Here is an 18,768-nt window from a genome sequence, read left to right as displayed (position 1 = left end):
ATATAATAATAATAATAATAATAATATAATAATAATAATAATAATATAATATATAATAATATAATAATAATATAATAATAATAATATAATAATAATAAATAATAATATAATAATAATAATAATAATAATAATATATATAATATAGTAATAATAATAATAATATAATATAATATATTAATAATAATAATAATAATAATATAATAATAATAATAATAATAATAATAATAATAATAATAATAATAATAATAATAATAATAATAATAATAATAATAATAATAATAATAATAATAATAATAATAATAATAATAGTATTGAAAGACTAGAAACAATTCTGCCGTCGGAGCCCTGTTGTGTAAGAGTTTGAATGTGCACAAAGGTGTAGCTAGGGATCGAACTATAATCACTAGCTAGACCAGCATGCACCTCATTCCACGCTTAACGTGCTCCGAGTTTTATCGATCATGGTGTGTTTTGTTGGTCATAAACCAATAACTGTTTCGGTCATAAAGTGATTAAAGTCACCTGGAAGTGGTATTTTGTCTAAATAAAGCTTTTGTCACTAATATTACGTGTTTTGATCAGTGGAATGTGAATTAACAGTTAACTAAGGTTCTAAAAAATAGTTCTTATCTTATTTCCAAATTTAAGAATAAGCCCCGACCCGGGAGGGCGCTGTTCGTGACGTCAATCGAGGCGCGATATTTGAAGAGAAAATGCTGCACAGCGCTGAAACAAAACGTCGGCCCGGACCACGCACATTGCTCTTGTGAGTCTGACGCCGTGCAGACTGACCTCATAATATTCAGTTGTTTTGCTGCATGCAGCAGCAATAAACTTGGTCGGCATTGCCGGAAAATGCCAAATTTTGTTCCTTCTTTCGAAACGTACAAACTCACGACTTGGATTTGCATGTACTTTTGAACGTGTGTTTACTCTACGCATCAAGGCAAAGTCTGCCTCGATTGACGTCACAAAAGAAGTAGGCTGGGTCAACCCCAAACAACTTTATCTATTTTTTAAACATATAACAAACAATTACTAAAAAAAATGTTTATTACTAAACATATACTCTTATGTTTGAAAAATTAAAATTATATTTCCAGGTGACTTTAACCAATGGCAAGTTCAACCGAAACAGTTATATACCGGCCGCCAAAATGCACCCACCGTCCATGCTGCAATAAAGCGGCGCACATGACGTAACATTGGTTTTTTTTAGCGAGTCTTTCTGAAAAGCACCAAAGAAGAGTAACAGACGTCGCTAAAGTTCAAAATCAAAGTCGAGACCAGTTCCTTGTAGCTTCTCCTTGTAAATCATGTCGAAGGCGTCGCTTTGTGCCACAGTAAAGTAGTTCTTCCAGCGTCCAACTTTACCTGACAATAAAAAAGGAAGACAGAATCGTACAAGAAAGGGGTAGCTTGTAATACTTAATTTATTACGAATGGGTAAAGGCATATGTCACCATTCTATTTTCAAACAAATTTATAATAAGCTTTATTGTACTTGTGAAAGGGTCAACAATTGTGCACTAGTGCTTTCACGTGGGTAATGCTGTGGCAAAAATTGCGAGAAAAACAAACAATAAAAGTCAAGGACTGTACCAACACGCAGAACTTTGAGAAACTATTTCCGGCTTGAATCGTTTCTCTTTTATCGAAATCTAACCAATGGGAGCATAGGAAATATTTGTGGAGGTTGTTATACTAGTTTTATTTTTTAACGACAATTACACATTTTATTCAAGAGTCAAGGACATTAAAAGGGAAGATCCATTTAATGTAGATATACAGAATATCAAAACTTGTCACATTATCTGTAACAAATAAATAAATAAATAAATAAATAAATAAAATGAAATTAAACTAGAGGTACATGTACAGTTTTTGTTTACTACAAAAACAAGGTGTTCGTGGTGAGTGAGTGATTGAATTGGTGACAACATTTTACCTCATCAATCCAATGACTGGTTAAGGAGTTATGATTTTTTTACAAATTAAACACCAACTTCCGGTTTGCATCGGATAAAAGGTCAAATAGGGGTTACTTTTTATGTAGCGCGTGATAAGTTTATTAAGACATTTTAAATGATGGATGGGTTGTAAAAATCCAATATTTGGTTTAGAAGTTATGATTTTTTCAAATATAAAGTTTCAACTTCCGTTTTGAACCGGAAGGTACTGTCAAATGAGGTCACACTTGGTAGCGTTGGTGATGTCTTTTGAGTTCTTTCTTATGACGTATAGATGATAAAAATCAAATCATGTGGTTTAGGATTTTTCTATTTTTCAAACATTATATATATCAATTTCCAACTTTAACTGGAAGTCAAGGTCAAACAGGGTCGCATATTGTATAGCACGTGATAAGTCTATTAAGACCTTTCAGATGATGCATAGATTGAAAAAATCCAATGTATGGTTCAGATGTTATGATTTTTTTTCAAATATAAAATTTAAACATCCGGTTTGAACCGGAAGACAGTTTTCAGGTCACAAATTATAGCGTTAGTAATGTTTTTCAAAGCCTTATCTGACGACGTTCAGATAATAAACAACTAATTTCTGGTTCTGGAGTAATATTTTTTCAAATAATTAACTGCATCTTCCTGTTTAACTGGAGGTCAAGGTTTAATATTCAATGTTGTGTATCGTTTCTTAAGTTGTTATATACCTACCCAATGACGTATAAATATATAAAAAATCAAATGTGTGGTTGTGAAATTATTTTTCTTTGACCAATTATTTTCAACCTCTGGTTGACTATTCAATTATAACAACATCTTTAACTCCTTGTATCTTACCCTTCAGAAGAAACGGCGCCCTTCCTATGTGGTTCGTCCGCATTTTTGCTTCGTCTCCTGTCCCTTGCACTAGTTTTTGATATGTATTCTTCATCCCGTGAAAGGTAGTTTTCTTCGTGATGTTATCGATGACGTCATCAGACAGGTCCTTATCAAGATGCTTTGCTATTTTGCAAACGGAGCCCCTCAGATCCTACAAGGAAAGGGAGAAACTTTTCCAATTCGTTTTCTTTACATTTTGATATGAGACCCCGTAGTCTTGATTGGCAACCCTGTCCTCACCGAGAGGGGCGCTACACCGACTGTTTTGGAGGCTGACACGGAAGGACTGGGCAAGTCTACAAATCTGGATCGTTTTGATCCAATGTTTGTGTGATACAGACAGATTTAGACAGACATAACAGATTTCTGTTCTCCAGTATTTCGTTTTGCGGGGCGGCAGCTTACAAAATTAACGTCACAATTGTGTATTGTTTTGCGTGTTCCCAACCTTGCCATCCTTGCTTATTCAGTGCATTTTTATCTCTTTCCTTTTGGTTGCTTCACTTAAACCATAGATCAAGCTATATCAGTAAACCAGTCAAACTAGTTTTGCCTTTGTCTTTAAGTTAAAATAAAAAAACATCGTGTTAAGATAAAACACCTTCCAAACCCTCCACCAACACGATGTTACCTTGTGCAGACTTTCATATGTCACGTGTAGGACATTCTCATCATTTCGACGTTCCCAGAAACCGAGCACGTGATCAAACCAAGATCCTCCCAACGCTGAAACAAAACCAAGTCCAAACAACACTGAGTTTGCAAATTGTTTTCCGCACTACATCGAGTTACCATGTGTATACCGTGTGTCTCAAAAAAAACTAAACCCTTTTTTAAATGGCTGCCGAATAAAAAGTATGTGATTCTGGGGAAAAAGTTTAGGTATATGGTCTCAACTTTCAAAAAGTGCGAAAATAGTTAATGATTGGGTGAGCATTGCTCGCTTTTGTGAAGGGTATGAAAATTAGGCTGCGCAGGAATTAGTCTTCCCTTTGTGAGAGGCAAGTTCTTTTTTCGCTTACAAAATTCAACCTGAAGAATAAAGTAGCAAACATCTGTGACATTCCTTTTTTCAAGAAACCGTAGTTGAATAATCAATGTGGACCTACTTAATCCACATCTGGTTATGAAGAAAAAACAATAACTGAAAAGTAAAATCATGCCAACCTGACTCCCATGACACACCACTGAGTCTACCAGGAAAGGTATAATGCTACATGAAAAAAATGAAATTCCTGTTCACTCATGCATACAAAAATGGTTTAATAAACCATAACATTCACTCAGCAAACCCAAACAGATCGCAATTATATTGATCATGAAGTTATCATATCACCCTCAATTTTGTAAGTTCGCAAATTGGAAGGCTAATTCCTGCACAGCCTATTTTTCACACCCTTCACAAAAGTGAGCAGTGCTCACTCAGGCGTGAATTATTTTCGGAATTCTTGGTGTCATATGAAAGTTGAGACCATAAGCTATCCATATAAAAATGTATATTTGAATGTACTTGCGGGTACAATCATGTGTGAAATCTCTTTTGAGGGAGTGTTGGCTCTGGGTGTAGACTGGGTTGGTCAAGACGTATACTCCGATCGTCTTTATGGGAATCCTCGGGAGGATTTTTACACAAGGTTTTACCCGCAAGTCTACTATTCATTTTTATGCTTATAGTTACTCTTGCATAATAGGAGACTTTCCAACGCTAGGCGGCAGCAGACATACCGGGTAAATTTCCATGGATTACGTAGTTCTGAACATGCGCATAATTCTGAGAACAATGGATTTACCCGGTAAGTCTGCTATCGTCCCATAAAGTCTCCCATTGTTCTTCATCATATGGCGACCGTGCATTTACTGCTTGTGCTCCCAATCTTTGCAACGCTTTACCTAATGATAATATTCAAAATAATAATGACTGCTTCAAGTGCTATGGTATACAAATATTGACTGCTTCGAGTGCTATGGTTAAAACTATGACTCGGGATCTCCTCGGGAGTCATTGTTTTCACCATTGCACGAGTAAAAGCAGTCAACATTTGTATTTTTATAACACCCCTTACAAATATTCTACCGTTTCATTGGTTTAGAGCACGTCACATGATATGGTCTTAGTTTTACTAGACGGCGCCATGTGCATCGTTTGCCGTGTGATAGTCCGACGACTATCACACGGCGCGCAGTACCCAGACGTCTTTTTACCCACCTCGGACCCAATCAGTTGTGCATCTGTGTATCTGAAACGCGCGTACGAACGTTACGTGTACGAGGATGATAAATAGTCTGGTTGTGTGTTATGAAACAAATATTGACTGCTTTTACTCGGGCTATGGTTAAAACTCCAACTCCCTCGGTGATCCCCGGACCGTTCCATTTTTCCTCGGCTGCGCCTCGGGAAAGTAGAACGCTCCAGGGATCACCTCGGGAGACGTAGTTTCAGCCAACTAAGACATTATCATGTAACGCGCTCTAAACCAATGAAAATACAGAATATTTGTAAGGGGTGTTATAAATGTGTTTATATAGCAGCAGTATCAGCGGCATAGAATAACAGTACCAACGACACTATCAGCTTCTCCTCATTCATAAAAATAAGTCGCCCCACCCGCCCCCCGCCCCCTTGCGACACCCATCCTTCCGACAACGTCGTTCTGCTATTATTCATGTCATTATAGAGTATCATGCGCAGAAACTAGTGGTAAGTACTCCATCAAAACCCACAACTATAAATGAAATGGCTCTTCAGATGACTGTAGTTACGAACGGTGTTACATATATAAAATCACGACGAAAACTAAACTATGATACCAAGTTCAGAATGATTCAAACTTACTGGTTCCAGTGAAAAGCGAGAAGAAAAAAGCATCCCAGTTGCGAAATGATGGCAGCAAAAATTCTTTCATAAAGTTGAAGAAGGAGACAAAGGTGTCTTTGGGATTTCGTGCCATGTAGATCACCTTGAGAGATTAGTGGATAGTGGAACAAAGGATTTTATTCATTATTGGAATAAGAGAAGAATTGGACCACTCTGACTCTGGTTTTGTTGTTGTTTGGTTTGGGGTGTTGGGGTGAGATAGCCCAATAACGGACTCTTCCTCAGTCTGTGCTGGACAACACGAAATTGATACCAAGTAAAGGCCGTCAGGGTTAGGGTGGAACGTGTTTTTGTCTGTTGTGTGTTTTTTCTGGTTGGCTGATTGGATGTTTTATTTATTTAGTTGTTCCTTTTTTTTTGGGGGGGGGGGGGTAGGTGATATTAAAGTACATATCTTAAAGGAAATTTATTAGTGAACTGTTTCTTGTTGGATCAATGTATTCGTTTTACCTTAGCTTTGGATCCCCACACCTTCGGAGGAAGGAACCGCGCATGACAGTGAGTGCCAATGCATCTTGGAGACTCCCAAGTTTCCATGATTGTATAACCAGCAACGGCGGTCTCGTCTTCAGCGGCTGATTTCATAGATACCACTTCCATGGCAGTATTCATAAAGGAGCGGTCGAAATTGTCGTTACCTTCGCTTTTGATGTATTGCACAATCTCATGAAGCCAATGGTTACCTAGCAGTAGGGAAGCAAACTTTTAAGTTGAGAACGGTTTAGTGTATAATTTAGTTTTCATTTATTATTATTTGTTTTAAAATAAATGTCTCAACAAGACAAAATTGTTAATTAGTGGTAGCGTTAATGAGATTGGAAGAGAATCTGACATGCCGTTTGCCGTGTTTGTGCTAGAAACGTCTCTCTGTACCCAGGGTTGTATTGCATGCAAAGCGATAATCGTCTTCAACGTGAATCCCGTATAATCCCGATTTTGAGAGGATTGCGAAGTTTGTTATGCAACCCTTCTTAAAGACAGTAGACACTATTGGTAATTGTCAAAGACTAGTCTTCCCACTTGGTGTATTTTAAACATATGCATAAAATAACAAACCTGTGAAAATTTGAGCTGAATTGGTCGTCGAAGTTGTGAGATAACTATAAAAGAAAGAAAAAACACCCTAGTCAGACGAAGTTGTGTGCTTTCAGATGTTTGATTTCGAGACCTCCAATTCTAATTCTAAGGTCTCGAAATCAAATTCGTTGAAAATCACTTCTTTCTCGACACCTACGTCACTTCAGAGGGAGCCGTTTCTCACAATGTTTTATACTATAAACCTCTCCCCCATAACTCGTTACCAAGTGAGGTTTTATGAAAATAATTATTTTGAGAAATTACCAATAGTGCCCAGTGCCTTTAAAAGAGCAAAGTCCCACCTACCCGACTTAGGATACGCAGAAATAAACACGTCGTCATCTCGCACTTCAAATGTCTTTATGCCTTCAAATGCAGACCGCGGCATAACCCAAGAAAACTTCATTCCTTCTAATTCATAGCAATTTTGTTGACTGCTCGACTCTCTGAGCTCCTTCAAAAGTTCTGCTTGAGTTTTCCCGTTGATAACATCGGGTAACATTGCTAAAACTCGTGGCTCATCCATGCTGTTGTCTTCTATGAAATGTCAGCCTCTGTTTGTTTTTTTCTTCTTTTCAATTTCCTCTTTATAACTAGGTGGCCTCAATAAAAAAAAATCTCCTGGTATAAGTTTGGTATAAGTTGTTCGGCTGGTGGGTGCAATGCTATGGTGGCCCTGAAGGGACACAGCCAGTCGTGAATATTTTTGCGACGTCGTGAATTTATTCACGACAAGTCGCGAATATTTTTGCAACGTCGTGAATATCCGGAGGAGAATTCCGACTGATGCAAATCGATGGTGGGTTGTTTAAGCAAAACTAGCGTTAAAGGAACACGTTGCCTTGGACTGTACGAGTTGGTCTATAAAAAGCGTTTGTAACCGTTTGTTATAAAATGCATTTGATTGGAAAAATGTGTTAAAAGTAGAATACAATGATCCACACAAATTTGCCTCGAAATTGCGTGGTTTTCCTTTTACTTTGCGAACTAACACGGTCGGCCACTTATGGGAGTCAAAAATTTGACTCCCATAAATGGCCAACCGTATTTGACTCCCATAAATGGCCGACCGTGTTAGTCGACGAGGTAAAAGGAAAACCGTGACATTTCGAGGCAGTAGTATATAATGCGTATTTGAACCCGTTTTCTGAAGGAGGGTCATGACCCTCAGACATGAGGGTCATTGTGGGTCTTCGACGGTAAGGGGCAAGGGGGCATTTACCGAAAGCGTACAGGTTGAATGGTGGGTTGGTCTATAATGCCGCGAGGGGTGTTTGTTATTGGCGTGTAATGGAATAATTTCATAAATATTTGAGATAGTGTTATGTCTTTTTGATTGTTTAACTTGGACGATGTAGCGTACAATGTATTGTGTAACTAATTAAACTATTACACAAGTCATTTTTATGAAAACGAAGACGTGTCAAGCAAGAACATCCCGGTCAAAAATGTAGGAGTCCACCGCATAGTGTCGTATGCAGCGTTCCAATCGTGTCCAAACATGTTCAAGCGGGTCATAGGACGAATCAACGCTATAATCACGAACTTCCGCAACCGTTGCGCAATTGGGAAAACTGGTTGTTATTTAAATGACGAGAAATTCAGAACCACAAACCTAGTTTTTATAGCTCCATTGTTGTCGTGATTAAATTAGCAAGAAGGACTGCTAATAATATTATATTGGGTTTTGTTTGTACACTGATTAATGAGTTGATAATTCTTTAACGAAGTTTGTTAACATTTGTACTATTTGTTGTTTCGTTTTATAGCCTATGTGAAACAATTGTTAATTATATGTTGGGGTACAATATTTTGTGATTATTATTATTTCAAACATATATATTATACATTTTTTTTTTTCACGAACATACGTTTACTTTATTGTATACAGATGACAGCAGAATGATATACACATACAATACATTATACGAGACGTATAACATTACAATAATAATAATAATACTAATTTTATGTCAAAAGCACCCAAATCAACCCATCGATGTCCAAGGTGCAGAGAGAAAATAAAACATTATGAAGGGTCGAAAGATTACCGAGTATTTTGGGGCACGTTTGAAAAAATACAAGCAACTTGATGAGGTGGTAGAATTAAGTAAGATAACAATACATAATAGTAACAGGCCTACTGAGCTTTCCGTACCATTTAATTGACTTAAAACAATGTTAAAACATGTTAAATGTCATGTGTTGTGAACTTATCTGTTCCATCAGCGTTAAAAATATGGTTCAAACGAAATAATACAAGCAGTACCATACCACCCCACCCAACAGCCCCTAACTGTAAACACAGAGTTTGATGGACAATACACAATTAACGCAGTTTGTAAACACGGCTACATGACCCCTGGTCACTGGTCATTCATGCTGGTAGTAGTCAACAGATGACGTCAAAGCCGATTAGTTTTCAACCAAAACATGTCCAATCGTGTGCCGCCGTGGACCGGTCGTTCTTCACCATTGGGATACGGTGACGTAACACGACAGGTTGAAACTCGTTCAGTATTCAATCTTCCGGTCCTTAATTCTTGACGGGATGTTAATAGTGTATAGAAGCAACCGTCACGATGTGAAAGTGTTACAGCTACAAATTTAAACGGCATAAATATTACAAATTAAACTTGCTTCATATACTTATGGACACTGGGATTATTAAAACTTTAGAAAGTTGGCAGTTTATTTGTTGTTGTGTTTGATGTTATTGTTGCTTTTGTTGTTGTTGTTGTAATGTTGTTGTTGTCCGTTTGTTGTTTACGATTTCCCATCATGGCAAATATGTGGCAAGTCGTTGTTATTTTGTTTAAAAACAAATTATAATCACTACTATTGCTATATAATTATGTTTACTGATAATATCGTTTTCAATTTTAAACAACAGAAAAAATAATGGTATTTAAAGTAAATTGCGATATCAAAATAAATAAAGGTTGTAAACACCGCTAGGACCCCTGGTCACTGGTCATTCATGGTGGTAGTAGTCAACAAATGACGTCAAAGCCGATTAGTTTTCAACCACAACAAGTCCGATCGTGTCCCGCCGTGGACCGTGCGTTCTGCACCATGGGGATAATGTGACGTAACAAGACAGGTTGAAACTCGTTCAGTATTCGATCTGCCGGTCATTAATTCTTGATGGGATGTTAAAAATATATAGAAGCAACCGTCACACGTAAAAGTGTTACAGCATATACAGATTTTAACTTAATAAATATAACAATTTAAACTTGCTTTTTTTAGTTTTTTTATGGACAGTGGGATTATCAAAACTTTAGGAAGTTGACAGTTTATTTGTTGTTGTTTTGATGTTATTATTGCTTTTGTTGCTGTTGTCGGGTTGTGGTTGTGTGTTTGTTGTTTACGATTTCCCATCATGGCAAATATGTAACAAGTCGTTGCTATTATGTTGTTAAAAATTATTATCACATAATATTTAGTATATATATATAAAAATAAAAATAAAATAATAATACAAATAAAAGTGTGTGTGTGGGGGGGGGGGGAGTGTACAAGTTATAATATTAAAGTTGTATTATAATATTTTTCACACCATAGACCTACCGTCCTTCTAGATGTGTTTTCGTTGGTTGCTGAATAAAATACACATACACAAAGAACGAGTCCACACAGGGCGCCTACTAAAACCAACCGGAACTCACCAGAACATCCCTTAAGTGGTCAACGGGCAATATACAGTTTCAAATATTTTATTCAAACGCACAACACAATAAATAACAATAGCTTAGAATTCATTAAGTTAAACAACAGCATTTAAGAAAGGAAAACTAAAGGAGGTATTAAATAATTAGGTATAAGGCCCAATTTAAAAGAAACGGGATACAAAGTGATTTTTTTATTATTTTTTTTATTTATTTTTTTATGTGTGACGAGTTCACTTATTCAAGCCCTCTTAGTATTTACAGTTGATAGAATATTATGCTTTAACAAACTTCCGTTGATAATACTGTTCTGTATTATATTCAAACAATACAATCTTGGGCGTGTAGGATTGGAAAAAAAAAAGAAAAAAAAACTTTCATCTTTTAAACATAATAAGTTTAGCATCCTTTACCGAAAAATTCAGTATTTTCGTTGGACGTCTCCCGCTGTCCTCCTCTTCATTTTCATAAGCACTATCGTCTGTTGATAAATCACTATTGTCATCTTCCTTCTCCGACTCGTCTTCATCTTCAAAATCGTCATCTTCCGTTGATTCGTCACTATCGTCTTCACATAATCCCTCCTCCTCCGCCTCCTCCTCAATTTCTTCGCTTTCATAAATGTTATCATCTGTTGATTCATCACTATCGTCTTCAAGAAACTCCTCCTCCTCCTCCTCATATCCTTCATTTTCAAGGCCATCATCATCTGTTAGTCCATCACTATCATCGTCTTCACGGTCGTTCCCCTCCTCTATCACGTCTTCATTTTCAAAATCATCATCATCATCATCTGTTGATTCATCACCATCGTCTTCATGAAGCTCCTCCCACTCCACGTCCTCGTCTTCAGAATCCTCCTCGTGGTCTTTTGCTTCGATTGAGTGCTTCAAAGATTATAGTTGGTCTGATTTCAAGAAATAACAGTTTTGGTCTTTGCCCAAAACTGAAAAAAAGTTGAAAATCGGTTGTGTAGTTCTTGAGTTATGGCCCCACTTCCGGTCAACATGGGATCAAGATTACCCAAGGCTAATCTCCAATGCCAAAGGAGTCTCCCAGCAAACATCTGTATTGGCTCGATACTGGCATTTCGTTTGAAACATTGGCAATTAATCGGCCCAGTACAGTTGCCATAACTGCTGGCACAATTCTTTATTGGGCCATTACAGTCATGTCACTATTGACCCAGAATCAGCCCGTTATCTGGCCAGATTATGGCCCACTGCTGGCAGAAGGCTGGCCCAGTACTATTTGCATAGGCCCAATAACGCTCGCGCCGATGCTGCCCCCCCCGGTTTGGGCCATTATAGCATGGCACTATTTACCCAGAATTGGCCAGCTACTGGCCAGATAATGCCACAGCTGGCAGAAGGTTGGCCAAAATACTTTTTGCACAGTAAAAGTTGCCATAACTCACCCAGTAGGCTTACAGGCCCAATAACGTTCATGTTCATGCGGGCACTTCTGTATTGGGCCAACACAGTTTGCCACTATTGGCCCATAATTGCCCCGTTACTGGCCAGATGGTTCAGTGTGTAATTAATACGTTTATTTGTATTTGCACACATTTATTTCATTGCTGCCCTACATTTAAACTTACACATTTTACAAAGTTTTATAAGTATATTCAAATTATGAGTAGTTTACAGTATTACTTAGTATCTTAGGATATGAAAGTTTACAATGATTTAGATAGTTATATATTAGGAAGCTTTTAAAGTAGGACAACAATTAGGTTAGGGTGAAGCAGAGGCTTTTGTGCCTTAACCTATGGACAGACAAACAACATAAAATACTATACAGAAGAAAGAAAACACAAGACAGACTAGACAAACAAAATACACGACAGAGGCTAATATATGATGGTGAGTAAGTTAACAATAATTAAACCTACGAATAAGCATCAAGAATTTTTTTTTCTTTTTTTTTCTTGTGAATGCAGGAAGAGTGATTGAAGATTTAATTGAGTAACTCAAATTATTCCAAAACATAACGCCACGTTGAACAAGACTATTTTGGTATAATGTTGTTCTCTGGCGGGAAACGAACAGGTTTTTCTTGGCAGTGGTACGAGTATAGTGTGAATAGATGTTGGAAGTTAGTGTGAAAAGTGAATTAATGCAACTTGGCAATGCGTTATTCATAGCTTTATACATAAATTTACCCAAATTTAGTTGGTAAAGGTCAATAATTTGTAGTAATCTAAGATTACAAAATAATGGAGCCGTATGGTCACTATGGCACGCCAAAGCGGAATTTATTCAACCCTTCATGAAAACTGCTGCAACATAAAAAAAATACCGCAACATTAAAAAAAACAACTCAACAATAAAAAAATCATATTCAACAATTTTAAAAGTTTTTGTCAACAGCAATATTTTTAAGTCCAACATTTACAAAAAACTTGTCAACATTTTAAAAAACATGCATCAACATGCGGAATTTATTCAACCCTGCATGAAAACTGCTGCAACATAAAAAAATACCGCAACATTAAAAAAATAGTATTCGGTTTCTCTAAATGCCGGTACCATCAGGGGTCGATTTCACAGAGAGTTAGGACTAGTCCTAGGAGATATTAGAAACGTATGGCTAGTCCTAAGTTAGGACGATTAACTCTTCCTAACTCGAGATAAGACTAGTCTTAACTCTTTGTGAAATCCACCCCAGGTTCAATAGCTTGCATGGCCTAATTCCTTTTTAAATATCAAGTCGGTTTAGTAATTAGAACATATTTTCTTTACCGTTTTGCCAAAACCAGTATTGACATGATTGGCCCAGAATTTTTTTTCTATATGATACCATTTTTCTAAAAATGGTGTGCAGCTACAAAACCAGTATTGGCTTAATGAGAGGTTTTCTGCCTGTTTTCCCAAATGGTGTGCCGCAAAACCAGTATTGGACCAGTGCAGGCAAACCTCCGTCATAAGCTAACTAAAATAGTTTGCCTCTATAAAACCTACATTGGCCCAGTGCATGTACTTTACTAGCAAGGACATGACGCTTTACCGGAAGAAGGCCAGCACTGGCCCGATTCTGGCTCAATATCATCATCATAATTAACGGCACCGTATCGATACTCGACGCCGGTACATGCCACCATTGGCCCGATACTGTATTGTTTGTTAGGCTATAACTGAAAAAAGGTTTGAAAATCGGTTGTATAGTTCTTGAGATATGGTCCCAATTCCGGTTGACCCGGAAGTAGAGGTCAACATGGGGTCGGAAACTGGACCAAGTTTGAAATAGGTTGTATAGGTCTTGAGATCTGGTCCCAATTCAGGTTGACCCGGAAGTAGAGGTCAACATGGGGTCACGGTTTTTCAAAGTAAAAATTTAAAAGGAGTCGATAACTGAAACAAAAAATGAAATTTGATTGAGTAGTATAACTGAAACAAAAAATGGGCCAACTTCCGGTTGACCCGGAAGTATACTTCTTGAGATATGGCGCTGCTAAGATTTACTAATTAAATATGCAAATGAAGATCACATGGTTAATTAATTAAGAATTTAAAACAAAATTATGTTTAGAGTAAAGCTTATTTTTCAAGCTTCAATTTTATATATGATTTAACTCTTTTATCTTTATACTTTAGGATAATATTGGGCTTAAAGACACTGGACACTTTTGGTAATTGTCAAAGACCAGTCTTCTCACTTGGCGTTTCTCAACATGCATAAAATAACAAACCTGTGAAACCTGTGAATATTTACTTTGATAATATCACAACAATTTGGGTGAGTTTAAGTTATCCAAGGCAAATTTGTGTATTTTTGTGTTTAATTCTTTTGTAAGAAAATATAAACATCAAAAGTACAAACAAACATTTGTAATTCAACATTGTTAATTAGGAAGTGCACAGTTTGAATTAACAACAAACACCATGAATGGAAAGTCTATGGATCCTGGACTATAAATACAAAACATACAGTGCAGAAGGATGCATAGGCATGTATTATAGATTGTAGTCAGTTTAGAAAGTATTTAGTTATTCGTATCGTAAATTACAAATAAATAATATAACTGTAATGTAGCTGTTCACAGACTCTAGGCCTACTTGAATTAACCATAAAGATAATTCAGTTCATGAACAGAAATATAAACTCAAAGTCAATATTTTTGAATAATGATACGTTGGCTCAATGTTTAGCCAACATAAAGATTATTAGTGGGGCCAATGTTGGGCCAACTTTAACATTGGCCCAACGTTATGCCGATGAGCAAAAGTACATTGGGCCAATATTGGTAATCAACATTGGCCAAACATAAACATTTAATTGGTTCTATACGTTGGCCAATGTTTGCGTTGGGCCAAAGTTGGCCCAATTTTAACATTGGCTCAACGTAACTCCTATGAGCAAAAATAAATTTATGTTGGGCCAACGTCGACAGCCAATGTTGGTCCAATGAAAGTGTTCCGTTGGCCCAACATGGTTCTATGTTGTGATGCTATCTGGGATACAACTTCGTGTGATAAGGGTGTTTTTTTTCCCTCTCATATTATAATGTCGCAAGTTCGACGAACAAGTGTAATTGAGTTCCGATTTCACAGGTTTGTTATTTTATGCATAATATGTTGTGATACACCAAGTGAGAAGACTAGTAGTATCCTCTATCTGTGTCTATCTGTCTGTCTTTTGTGTGTTTGTTTGTAGTTTTTGTCGTATTGTTGTTGTTGTGGGGCGCTTGCTCGTTGTGTATTTTGTTCTGATAATATTCAATTGCTTGTCTTAATTGTCTATGTTATTTTGCTGTCTGCTTGTAGTGTTTTTTTTTGTTTTGATAATTAATTGTATCAAACATTTTAGTTAACTGGAGGGCGTTGGCTCAAATTCCGCTCTAGTCAAAGTTTTTTGTTCAAAGATCCAAAACATTTAAATATTTTGTAGTATGGCCATGTTTTTAGTGAATTTTAATAATGTTTTTTTCTTTATGACCAGGGGCTTGTGGAGACACATTTTTTTGTAGACAGTTTTTCAACTTTCAGTGACGTTTGTACTTCATTGGACTACTCATTATTTAAGATGCTTTATTGTCCGAGATTTAAACTAAAGTATAAAACAAAATACAAGGCCTTTGTAGTTGAATTGATATTTATTTTTGCCATTTTTCAAAACTTTTTTTATTTTTTTTTATTTTTTTATATCCGGGGGATAATGGTTTATTCACAACATTTCACAAAAAGTACATCAGATCGTCAAAACAAAGATACAGTATACTATTAGTGAAAGCAAGACACAGCGTATTTAAAGAGAGATAACCCTTAGAGCATTAATCTTGGAAAAAAAACCAAAATAGTGATCCCATTTATGATAGAAACTGGCTGACTTATTGTTACAGGTTGAAATAAATTTTTCCATGGCATTATAATTTTTGAGTTCTGTTTTGAATACTAAGAAGGATGGTTTGTTCTTGGACATTTTCATTTTGTGGATATGAAAACGGCAAATTAATAAAACAAGGTTAGCAGCTTTACACTTAAAGTCTGTTTTGCCAAATAAAAATGTTTCATGGTCAAGGATGATGTTACGCTTAGTCTTGTAATTAATCCATGAAGCAACTGCTGTCCAAAAAGAAATTGTAGCGGCACATACGCAAAAAAAATGAATAAGAGTCTCCTCCTGGCTATTACAAAAAGTACATAAATTAGAGTCCAGCTTTTTGATTTTGAAAAGAAAACTGTTTGTACCTAGAATTCTATGAATAAGTCTATACTGTAACCATCTTAGTCTAGTGTCTATTGTGCAGTTGAAAGGAATATTGAAAATTAACGACCATTTTAGAAAAACTATTATCTATTTGCAAAATAAAGTTCCACTTAGAAATAAATATATAAGTGACTTTCCTGGAGGAGGTCAAGACCTTTAGGATTCTGCTGGAGCCTTTTTTGTCCCTCAAAAGGGTCTTGAAATTGAATGGAATAAAAGGAAGTTGAACAGTTCCTTTCGTAAAAGACAGAATGTTTGGAAAAGAAGACTTAATGGCCCTGACCACACCCCCATGTTCAAGAAAATTAGTTTTAATGTGAAATTTATTTCTGAAATCATTGAGGGTCAAAAAATTCCCGGCATCATCAACAAGTTTATGAATATAATTGACTCCTGCCGACTCCCAATGTTTGAAATAGATGCATTTTCTATCCACCTTAATTTTGTCATTGTGCCACAGAGAATTGGTCAATATTTCTTCAGCGGTCTCTCGGCTGTGTGCCATGGTGAATTTTGACCAGGATGAAAATATATTTCTCCAAAAAGGGTTCCCGTACAAAGTTTGTTTATGTGCATAAAGTAATTTCAGGGAACCACCTTGAAAACTGGACAATCCAGAAATGCCCATAATCTTTTGGAATAAATGGACCCAACCACAACCATTGTCAGAAATGAGGAGTCGGCGGAGCCAAGTTATTTTAAGGGCGTTCATATATTCACGAGCATCTATCATACGGAGCCCCCCTTGGCTGTAATCTTGAACCATTTGATTTCTGCTAACCCGGTCATGTCCCCTCCAAATAAATTTAAATAACATAGAGTTCAGTTCGTTAACAGTACTAACAGGTAGATCAGGGATGGTTAAAATAAGAAAGGTAAGCTTAGACAAAGGCAAAGATTTGGCAACAGTGATTCGGCCGCACAGTGAGATTCCTTTTGGACCAACTCGAAATCAGGTTACGCAAAGAAAGAATAGTCGTGTTGTAGTTGAGTAGAACATTGGAATGCAGATCTATGGGAAAACTGAATACCAAGTATTTTAAAAGTTTCTAAAGGTTCCACCCAATGGGCATTGATCTCTTTTATTCTCTTTACATATCTTGCTATCTTGCCCTTTCTTTGACCCTATCCAAACCACATTAGTTTTGTCTACATTGACTTTAATTAAGTCCGGACATGTTGGCAAATGCGTCAAGGATATTAAATGCAGCAAGCATAGATTTAGCGGAACCATCAAGAAATAAAACAGTGTCATCGGCATACTGGGATAAACGAAACTCTTTACCGGCTACCCGAATACCTTTTAAATCTTCATCATTATCTATCATAGCAAAAACTTCAACACACACACTAAATAAATAGGGGCTTAGACCGTCACCTTGCCTGCAGCCCCATTCTATATTAAATGATTCAGAAAGAAAACCGTTCACCAGAATCGAAGACGAGGCCTGGTTATAGAAGAGGTTGATCCACTGTTTTATGGATGCACCAAAGTTGAATTTATCAAGAACTTTGAGGATAAACTCATGTGATAGTGAATCGAAAGCTTTTTCAAAGTCAATGGAAATTAATTGACCAGGAATGTTATTCGAATCGGTGACATCAAGTAAGTCATACATAACGAATATTTTCTCCAATGAACCGACCTGACATAAAAACCTTTTTGACGCTCATTAATAATGATGGGTAGACAAGTTTTCAGTCTCTCAGCAATACACGCCGACGCGTTATTTTTCAAAACATTCGGTAATATTTTGACGAATTCATCGCTTTGTGAGCCCTATCACTTGTAAATGTCACTAAAAATGGAGGAAGTTTGATTTTTTTTTTGTCTGGGAGACCGTATAAAAAGTTGATACACCAATGCGGAACATAGCTGACTCCGCGGCAGTAGTGCAGTTAATTACGATCCTATAAACTAACTAAATAGTAAGTAGTCCGTTTTGCCCATTTTCTATACCTTCCACCCGGGTTAGTCAACAAGCAGGGCCCAATTTCATAGAGCTGCTAAGCACGAAAATTTGCTTAGCATGAAATTTCTTCCTTGATAAGTGGATAGGATTACCAACCAAATTTCCATGTGATTTTTCAGGATAAGCAATTAGCAGGTAATACGATAAGCAGGTAATACTGTTTTAATCAAGGAAGAAATTTCATGCTCAGCAAATTTTTGTGCTTAGCACTTAGCAGCTCTATGAAATTGGACCCAGGACAGTTCTTTTCAGAACAGTATCCGATATCTACACTCTCTGCGGTAGAGAGAGACATAACAACAGGGTCTGACTGCTTGGACTCAATGCCATGGTTTATGAATCGATGGTTAAGACAGCGCTCTGGAAGTTTGAATCTTTTAACGTATCTTTCAATGTATCTTTCAATGGGAAAACTACTTATGTATACATTTTAATGTTTTTTTTGCCCCTTTACGATTGTAATTTTAACTGCAATTTGGCCATTGGCCACGAGTGTAAAAACAATGTAAACACAACTATCTATCTAACGTTAGTTCGTCGAGGTCGATTACTTTGGGAACAAGGTTGAAATACAGCACGAACTACACGTTCTGTATTAAATTGCAAGATTCAACAAAATG

General features: G+C 36.6%; 2 protein-coding genes across 2 annotated transcripts; both read right to left on the bottom strand.

Annotated features, from left to right (window-relative positions):
* Positions 1–1,261: 1,261 nt before the first annotated feature.
* Positions 1,262–7,321, bottom strand: LOC117291330 (sulfotransferase family cytosolic 1B member 1-like). The gene is made up of 6 exons (XM_033772972.1): positions 7,102–7,321; positions 6,169–6,401; positions 5,677–5,800; positions 3,475–3,569; positions 2,802–2,994; positions 1,262–1,374 (listed from the first exon to the last, which is right to left on the bottom strand). The coding sequence occupies exons 1-6, from the start codon at positions 7,319–7,321 to the stop codon at positions 1,262–1,264; spliced, it is 978 nt and encodes a 325-aa protein (XP_033628863.1).
* A 3,522-nt stretch (positions 7,322–10,843) lies between these two features.
* Positions 10,844–11,914, bottom strand: LOC117291329 (glutamic acid-rich protein-like). The gene is made up of 2 exons (XM_033772971.1): positions 11,897–11,914; positions 10,844–11,353 (listed from the first exon to the last, which is right to left on the bottom strand). Exons 1-2 carry the CDS (start codon positions 11,912–11,914, stop codon positions 10,844–10,846), a joined length of 528 nt encoding a protein of 175 aa, XP_033628862.1.
* Positions 11,915–18,768: the final 6,854 nt, after the last annotated feature.

Source organism: Asterias rubens, chromosome 6 (assembly GCF_902459465.1).
Source record: "Asterias rubens chromosome 6, eAstRub1.3, whole genome shotgun sequence".
Lineage (NCBI taxonomy): Eukaryota > Metazoa > Echinodermata > Asteroidea > Forcipulatida > Asteriidae > Asterias > Asterias rubens.
The sequence above is the reverse complement of the archived record's forward strand: the minus strand, read 5'-3'. Positions and strand labels throughout refer to the sequence as shown.